General features: G+C 37.7%; 1 protein-coding gene across 1 annotated transcript; it reads left to right on the forward strand.

The window, feature by feature from the left end:
* The first annotated feature begins 6400 nt into the window (after positions 1-6400).
* Positions 6401-9217, forward strand: LOC104592465 (Core-2/I-branching beta-1,6-N-acetylglucosaminyltransferase family protein). Its single transcript, XM_010251848.3, has 2 exons — positions 6401-8105; positions 8378-9217. Exon 1 carries the CDS (start codon positions 6853-6855, stop codon positions 8086-8088), a length of 1236 nt encoding a protein of 411 aa, XP_010250150.1. The 5' UTR covers positions 6401-6852; the 3' UTR covers positions 8089-8105; positions 8378-9217.
* The last annotated feature ends 402 nt before the right edge of the window (positions 9218-9619 follow it).

Here is a 9619-nt window from a genome sequence, read left to right on the forward strand (position 1 = left end):
TTATGGAGAGAGAGCATACTCTGATCTTCAATATCTTTTATATATATAAAAAAAAAAGTTAGAATAAATCAAGTATTGGTTGTCCTTATTAGCTTGTGTCATGAATACGTTCACATTTTCTTACGAGATATTGCTAATTATCAAGCATTTCAGCTATATATGATCCATTATGTCCAGAATTATATATTTATTATTTAATTAAAAACCAAAAAGCAAATTAAAACATGGATTCCAAATGGGCTTATCATAGAACTGTGGTACTGTTCTGGGGTTGGAATATTTGAATGGCCTAGGAATTGTCTGAATGGCCTTCAGATTTGTCAGATGTAAATAGGCCCAGGTGTGAGCCCACATCATTATCCTTTGCCAGCACATACTCTTGGTCAAAATTTTTTAAGATCTTTGGTCAAAATTTGGCCCATCCCTCTAGACGTTATATTTTAAGTTGGGCAAGCGCATCCAAAATTTGGGTCTCACGCTTGCCTGGCCAATATCCCTATGGAGACAAATTAGGGTCCAAAAGGACTTACGCCATGTTTGCGAGTATTTATTTAAAATAAGAGCTTATTTGGGTTATGTATTTATTGGTATTTAGATAATAAGTTCAAAATAAGTGTTTATTTTAAAAATAAGGGCCTATTTTTTAAGTCTAAATTTTTAGATTTTTTTAAGTATTTATATAATAAGCATTGATTCAATTTTTTTTCTTTCAAAATTATTCTTAGTTGAATTTTAAAATACCACTTGTAAAATTATTCCTAATTGAATTTTACAAAAACACTTTTATGAAAGCACTTCTATTAAAGTATTTTTATGAAAGCATTTATACAAAAGCATTTTTATTAAAGTACTTTTACAAAAACAGTTTTAAGAAAGTACCCTTATAAAAGCACCTTTACAAATTTACAAAATTACTTTTATGAAAGTACTTTCATAAAAGTTTTTTTATAAAGATAATTTATTAAAAGTGCTTTCAAAGGGTATAATTTGAACATTTGAAAGAAAATGAAGGGCAAAATAGTCACAAATACTTATTTAAGTGCTTATTAGAGAAAAAGACTGTCAAACACCCAATATTAAATAAGTGTCTATTTTAAAACATAAGCTCTTGAAAAAATTGGGTGTCAAATGCAAATAAGTGCTTATTCTAATAGGCACTTGTTTCTAATCACTTATTTAATAAGAAGTTATTTTTAACTTAAGCACTCCCAAACATGGACTTAAACTTTTTTCACTTTGCAACCTCTGTTTAAATCTGCAAATTGGGCTGAGTTAGGTCAGATTGAACTCATCTCTAACTTGACCAAATCCAATAACTTGGGTTGGGTTGTGGTTAGCTTAGCCCTGATTTTTCACTTTTTGGATTAAATGTTCTTATTAGACTTGCAAATTGTGATGGTGGGGGGTCAAGGTTAACTAACTTTAGTACAAGGATAAAGCTAGGGTTGTTCATTTATTTTTTTAGACCACTAAATCATTAACAAAAGGAGTTTACATTGGCACCCCACAGCGCCTCACAACACATCCCAATCGTGTATTGAGAACATCTCTCAATGATAAGTACGGAAGATGCGAGTTCGGCTTCAGTCAAGGCAAAGCCTGTTCAAACAGCCTTTACTGCCTTGCATTGAGAATACCTCCCTAGTTGTGTGCTTTATTTTATAGGGAGATATTCTCAATGCAAGGTTGCAAAAGGGTGTTAGAAGAGTGTGGGCACAGGCTTGCCCCAATGGAAGCCAATCTCGGAAGATGCTCCCAGTACATGCTGAGATGTGCATGTGGGGTGCCTGTAAGGTGCTAATGTGAACTCTAACAAAATGGAGGTTAATGTAACCTGCCTTCTCCCAAAATCCAACAATTGAACATACAAGTTCGTATATATATATACGCTGTTTTAAGTTTTTAACTGTGAAGATACCCGAAGGGTTTAGACCCCAAACTAATTGATCATCACTATCTTTAGTTGTGATGTGAATCTCTTTAATTCGGGATACTAAGTCATTGTGCAAATTACTGCTTAATTTTTCTAACGCCTAGGATTTTGAATCTCTGTTTATAATTGCTTCCCCTTTGGTTTTGTTTTTCTTGGTTTTCTTCTATATTTAAGCAACAACATTGCCTCTTTTGAAATTTCATTATTAGAGTTTGAATCTATTCCTCACAGAGCGTGCCTTATAACAATTTTATAGCATGTTTCAGGATGGTTATTAAAATCGAACCAGTAACCGAATCGATCAGGGGTCCGATTACAGGTTCGAATGGTCCAACCGTTTGATCTGAACGATCGGCCCATTTTGACAAAAAAAAATTGAAAAATAGTCAAAACCAATCGAATGGTTTAAACAGTTAACTAACCGATTCAACGGTTTATTGATCAAAACTAACAATTTTAGGGGAAAACGAAACTGATCAAATGACTAGTTCCTGAATTTTCTAGTCCAATCATCCGATCCGATCCGGTTTTAAAAATTATGTGTTTCAATGACATTTACATGCGGACCATTACTTGTAAAACTTTTATTCATGAGAAGATATTTTAGATACACGGCTGAAACATACACATACTGGGAGATCAGCACACTCAGATCCGAACTCGAATATAAACATAGAAATTTCCTTCCTTAATACCTTTATTAAAAAGGAAGTCGGCACATCTATTGCCTTCTCTCAAAGTAAGAGAAAAGGAAAGGCACATGATAGCACTTGTTTTCTTTCCCGAGAATATATGTTAGATTGAGGAAGTTTCTCAAAAAGGATGTCGATCAAATACTGTTTATAGTGATCCTGCTCAACTAATGGACCTGGGGGTGTTCACATCTGCGACTCACAAGGGAGTGCCCCACAACGTCCCACAGTACATCCCCGCTTTGCATTGAGAATATTTCCCGATGATGATATCATCGGGTCTGATATTATCATCAGGAGATGTTTTTAATATACGGTGGGAATGGGCTGTGGGACATTATGGGGCACCCGCTTGTGGGGTGCAGAGACATAATGTCAAACCTTTAGAATTGGCAAAGAGGTTGTACCAGTCTAAACTTTAATTTTCACTCTGCAAATTTTTTGTTATTATAAATTTTGTTATGTAAATAGAACTAACAATTAAGCTGCACACATCCTAGCCTACACTGGGCAAGACTACTACATATTTATCTATGTTCTATTTCCAAAGTAAAAAAAGGAAATGATCATTTTAAATACAAATTTTCTCAAGCAAAAAAAAATTAAATACAAATTTTTTGTTATGTAAATAGAACTAACAATTAAGCTGCCCACATCCTAGCCTACACCGGGCAAGACTACTACATATTTATCTATGTTCTTCTATTTCTCATGTAAAAAAAAGGAAATGACCATTTTAACCTTAAAAATTTATTATTAAAAAGAACATTTTTATCTGATTCAAGTGTTGAAAACTTTCTCCCAATGTGGAAAAGTTATTTACCTACCTAAGATATGGGTATCACTTACCTGGGTAAGCGGTATCAAAAAAAATAAACTTTTCCTAATCCCCACATTAATCTGAAAAAAAAACATAGAATTTTTGTTCAATGGGAACCAAAATCCAATTGACCAGATTTCCCCATCAGAATGGTTATGGCTTTTATTTTTATTTATTTTCTTTTATATTAATATCGTTATATTTCATCTTTTCATCAAAACCTATTGAACGCCGTAGAAGTAATATCTATCAGTAAATGAGTTCATTTTAAGGCAAACAAAACAAAAGTTGGTAGGGTGTGGAATTGCTACAGTAAAGTCCTCCAATTTGCCACGTGTTACACTTCAGCTAATTAGGATAATTGTGCTGATTCATTTTGTGCTTACATCAAATACAAAAACCTCCCCTCAAATTTTTGACAAACCTAAACACCTTCCCATTAGTTGCACTTTAACAAAAACCTCCTTTGAACTTTCAGAAAATTTGACAAAAACCTCCTTTTCGTTATCTGGTTACCAGACGGAAAGTCGTTAATGTTACAAAATTGCCCCCGACTGTAATTGTCAGAGTGTAAACACAACGCTCATTCAACAACCTACGGTGCTATATTATCTCGCAATACATATTATCAAAGCTCTATTCCTGCCTTTGTATATCCATCCAATTAAAACGTGACAACCTTTACTCTCTTCTCTCTCCGCTGATCTCTCTCTCAAAGTCATAATATGCCTGTGTCTGCGTGGTTTTGCAACGGAAAATCCTTCTCAAAGGCATCTTTAAGAGGAGTGAAGAAGTCATCTGCGTCTGCGTCTGCGTCGTTCAAAAAAATACAAATAATAGAATCAAAGCATGAAATAATGCAAAAGAGGAGGAGAGAAGGCGCCTTTGGCTACCCATAGCAAGACAGACAATGTAGTGTTGTAGCAATTCTAAAGTGTGTTTACAATTGTAAACTTCAGCAAAAGTGTTTAGAATGACCGCATATTGTAGCAATTCTAAGAGATGAGAGGCTGTTGCCGAGCCTGCTGTTGTAGAGGATGCTTCATCATTCATTAATGTTTCTTCACCAAGCCAAAACTCAGTGACTTCCATCTGGTTGATGTCAACAAGCCCAAAACCCCTTTTCAGTTTGAAAATTCTCTTTTATCTTCTCTCTCCTCCTCCTTTCTTTCTAAGAATGCATCCCAACTAATGGCATCGTTTGCTTCTTTTGATCACTCATTCAACCCTTCTCTCTCTAGAAGTTATGCCCTATCATGACCGTGACAGAGACCCAATGTTGAGCAAATACAGTAATATATATTTTCAGTTTCCCATTATGTGTTTATTATAGTCTAATCTCTAGAACAGTGATTAGACTCTTCTTATGATTGACAACATAAGTATATGGTTGAGCAACCAAAAAATGAAAACAGAAAAGCTAAGGTAACTTGTTTGAGGGTCAAAGAGAAAATTATGAAACGGGGTTCAATTTTAATTTCCAGGAGAAATAACACTACATCTGCATGTAGTGTTTGAAGATTGACACTGAAAACAACACCCAAGAAAGTATGTTTAGTTATAGCTGAGTTTTCCAGCTCTTCTGGTTTTCAAGTAAGCTCATGTCACAACAACCCAAAATTAATATTTAATTGTCAAAAATTAGAAAATGAATTCGAATTCATCTTGATTATAGACTTGTAGTTAGGTATTTAAATGAGAGAAACAGCGGAAATGCCCATGGTGTTGTAGGAATGGATATACTGTGACTGTGAGATGGGAGAAACTTCAAAGTTCAAACTTCTAAATTTGAAAAATCTCGACTTAATTTGTAGTTTGCACTGAAGTGGTTGTAGGGGCTTTCTGTTAAATATAAAGCACATAATACAACAATAGGATCTACAGTTTTATAACTTGGGCAAAAAAGGGTCGACTGCCGGTCGTTTCAAACTGGGTTGGTTGATAGGGAATAGAGATATGGAAAAAAACTAGAAAAACTGGGATTTTTTTCTTCTATAGTTTTTTTTTTTTTCATTGAATCACAGGTAAAAATATGTTTTTTCCTTCCTCACTATAGAAGAGAGTGATGAGTTGGTGAGAGAGAGAGAGAGCTCGTCGTCATCCCTCTCAATTCAATCCATAGGAGAGAGGACAAAGACTAGCAGGTTTTGTGTAGGGGTGTAACGGTATTTGAAAATCTGATTTTGAATTTCAGATTTGGTATAGTCGAATTTAATTCGGATAATTTGAATATCTAATCGGTCAAATTCGGATATCCTATTCATACCAAATAATTAATCGGATTCGAATTCAGATATGACCTAATTCGATTCGATAAATATCCAAATTCGATCAATTATTTAATTCTTATATATAATATATAAAATTTTTAAATATTTTATATAATTTATATATATAATAATTAAATTATATATTTATATACTTTATATCAATAAAATATTTATTTTATATATTTATTAATTATCTAAAATAATTAATTAGTTGAATTCGAATCGAATATTCGAATATTTAATCGTCTTCGAATTCGAATATTAATTTTCAATATCCATCGGATATCGAATCAAATTCAGATATCGAATTTTTTAATCGAATTCGAATTTAGATATTGCTTGATCCGATTCGAATTCAATCCTAATTTTGTAGTGTGAATGGAGAGAACTAAATTAGGGTTACTTTAGTAATTTTGTATGTAAAGTTAAAATAGGTATTTGAAAAAAATGGCGCATGGTCTAACGATGTTTTGTCTAGAAATGCAACGGAAGGAAGGTTTTTTTTTTTTTAATTTTCTCAAAAGAGAAGTATTTGTTAAAATGAAATTATGGAGAAGATTTTTATGATTTTCAAGAAGTTAAAGGAAGGCTTTTGTATAGGAACCTCTACTGATTCATGCACAGTGGCAGGGAATCAGGTATCCATTCAATTGTGGGTCCCATTGGTTGGCATGCCGAACCGAAACTCATTAAAGTGTCACTTAAATCTCCAAGAGTCATGATTCAGTGGGAGTAATCGCACCAAACACTGTTTACTCTAGTGATTGACGCAGATGATCGCATGCATGACCAGCAAGTGCCCTATAGGGTCTGATACATCCATTTTACCTTCAAGTGTACGGAATAATGGCGTGTTCGTTGTTGATTGGTCACGCAGCCGTAATCGTACACTTGGGTTCGCAGCAGATCCCGTTCTCTTTGCAAAATGGCAAGTTTGCCGAAATAAAATTAGGTCACTAAAGTGGCCCCCACCAAAAGGCGCGATTGGAAAAGTAATTCATTATCCACCAAACCCCACTTTACCCAATACCCACCCCCTCTCTTGTCTCTCACTCTCACTCTCTCTCTCTCTCTCTCTCTCTCTCGTTTGCAGACGGTAGTGACTTAGTGAGGGGTTCCAGCCAAGCATAAGAAAAGATGCTATCTCCGAACCCTTTTTCTCTTTTATGTGCTATTCTTCTCTGCCTACCTCTTGCATTCATCTTCACAGTTACCAGCCCCAGCAGCAGCAGCAACAGCAGCAGCGATGACGCCGGCGCCACCACCACCACCACCAACGGCAATTATATTCGCAAAATCCAGGTAAGGAATATCGTTCCATCCACAAACAACATTGAGCAAAACAAGAATAGCGAAATCAAAAGCACAATTGTCAGCAGACCGCAGCCGCCGCCAGCAGTTATTCCAGAAGACGACGAATCTCTGTTCCGCATCGCCGGCCGAGTAAACCGAAACCCATCACCCACTGGAGCAACAAAGAAATTGGCGTTTATGTTCCTGACTACTTCGGATCTCCCATTCGCTCCACTATGGGAGCGCTTCTTCCTTCCAAATCAAACCCAACAACAGAACAATAGAACGAAGCTCTTCAACATCTACATCCACGCCGACCCATCTTCTCACTACGACCAACCATTTTCCGGCGTCTTCTCCGGGCGCACCATCCCCTCCAAACCCACCCAACGGTTTACCCCATCTCTTGTCTCCGCGGCTCGTCGCCTCCTCGCTCACGCCCTTCTGGACGACCCCTCCAACGCCATGTTCTCTCTCCTCTCCCCCTCCTGCATCCCCCTCCGCTCCTTTGGCTTCACATACAGAACCCTCATAGGATCCGATAAGAGCTTCATCGAGATCCTCAAAGACGAACCGGGCAGCTTCGACCGATACGCTGCGCGTGGACCGGACGCGATGCTCCCCGAAGTACCGTTCGAAAGTTTCCGTATAGGATCGCAGTTCTTCGTCTTGACACGTCGGCACGCCAGGCTTGTGGTGAAGGACAGGCGTCTCTGGTCTAAGTTCAAGCTGTCATGCGTACAGTGGGACACGTGTTACCCCGAGGAAAACTATTTCCCTACCTTACTCAGCATGCAGGACCCACGTGGGTGCGTGCCAGCAACTTTAACTCACGTGAACTGGACGGGCCGTTACGATGGTCACCCTTGGACGTACCAGGCTTCTGAGGTTTCGCCGGACCTGATCCTCTCGCTCAGACAAGCTAGGCCCAGATACGGTGACGATGCCAACTCGACTGCCAATGGCTCCGACTCGTCTGTGTCGAAACGGCACGACCCTTTTCTTTTTGCCCGCAAATTTTCGCCGGATTCTTTACAGCCGTTGATGGAGATAGCCGACGACGTCATCTTCCGAGACTGAAAAAGTGACTGTAACTAGTAAGTTTTGGTTGCAGCCTTGCAGGATTTTTATATATAGAAAAGAAATACAAAAACATGCAAGTGTAATTGTGGAAACCCCTCTCTTTGTCTTTATTCTCTGAGTTCTTTTTAGTTTTTATCAACACTTTTAACTCGGAGTCAACTCGCCTGACATGACCGAACGAATCATCGATTAATTTATAGATTGACCAATATTCTACCAAAAGCACGCGTTTCCTGAGTCGGAACGGTGATTTTATATTTTTCCTGCTTTTAATGGTTTGTTTCAGTTCTGTCTTCTACACGGCTGATGACTGATGACAACTGGATTTGAGTAAAGAGCAATACGGAGTCTGACACGTAGGATACCTGGTCCTCGCAAACTTTCCACGTGTAGAAAAGGCGATCAGACAAGCTTTAAATGAAAGATCAATGGCGGGGATTAATCGTCGGCTGATTACGAGACATCGTACACGACGACCATGCGATGATTCATTGAGACATATGGGCTGTCGGAGTTCCTGGGACCTCAGAGCCCAGACCTCACTTGGGACTTGGGAGAGCCGATGTCGGAGAGCGATTCCACTTTCCACACTTATAACACTTTACGCCATCTTGACCGGTTCGGCCGTGCCGGTTAAAAAAGAAAGAGAATCGGTTCGACCGAGAATAGGAAGCCGGTAATTTTGGCAACAACCGCATTTAAAGCAGAAAGCTAGCGTGTAGTATACCTATATCGTGGAAGATTGATGAGTGGTTAGTGGTGGGTCCAGACCATCCCCTTTATCCCAAGCATCAAATCGGATGGTATGTTGCTATGGTGTACATACATGGTCAAAAAAGCAATCAACCGCACTGGTACCAAAACTAGAATCCTGTCGGTGCGAGGTGGGGCCAAAAGGACTGTAGGGCCCAAAAAGTTATCATGTATTAAGAAGGATGATGTGATGTAAAACTGCAGGATAAAGCAACATCCAATAGGCCCATCGTTTAGCCCAAGACCAGTTTCAGTTTCTTTTAGCTGATTATTATTTTTACATAGATTTTCCCGTTTTTACCTGATAATTATCAGGATCAGCCCGGCCCATGTAACTTAACAAGCCCAAAAAAAAAAAAAAAAATCTCTTTTCAAGATTTATTCTCTCATTAAAGCATTATTGAAAGCCCAATTGTGGTAATGGAGTACGCACTTTTGGAAATTAAATAAAAAAGGATAATTAACAAAATGAAAGCAACCCTTTTGACTTTCGCAAAATGGACGTGGCCCATAAATCCTACTTCGCTCCAACCGTCCAACTCTCTGCTATGGGTTTCTGAATTACCAAAAACCTCTGTCTCTCAGTCTCTCTAAACAAACTACAGCTTTTTATGAAATTTAACAGATTATAAATATTTTCCGTCAATCTACTTTTACAAAAGGTAAAAGTAGTTATGAGGATTAAGAAATAAAAGGGAGAATGACCGATCAGCCCAGATCAAAATTTTATAGCCCCAAAGTACAGGGGAATGCATCTGACCGTGAATTCATGTCA

This window comes from Nelumbo nucifera, chromosome 8, assembly GCF_055504915.1.
Source record: "Nelumbo nucifera cultivar China Antique chromosome 8, China Antique-T2T, whole genome shotgun sequence".
NCBI lineage: Eukaryota > Viridiplantae > Streptophyta > Magnoliopsida > Proteales > Nelumbonaceae > Nelumbo > Nelumbo nucifera.

Bases quoted from the DNA above. Each gene is read 5' to 3' on its own strand.
- LOC104592465 (XM_010251848.3), top strand. From the start codon at position 6,853: ATGCTATCTCCGAACCCTTTTTCTCTTTTATGTGCTATTCTTCTCTGC.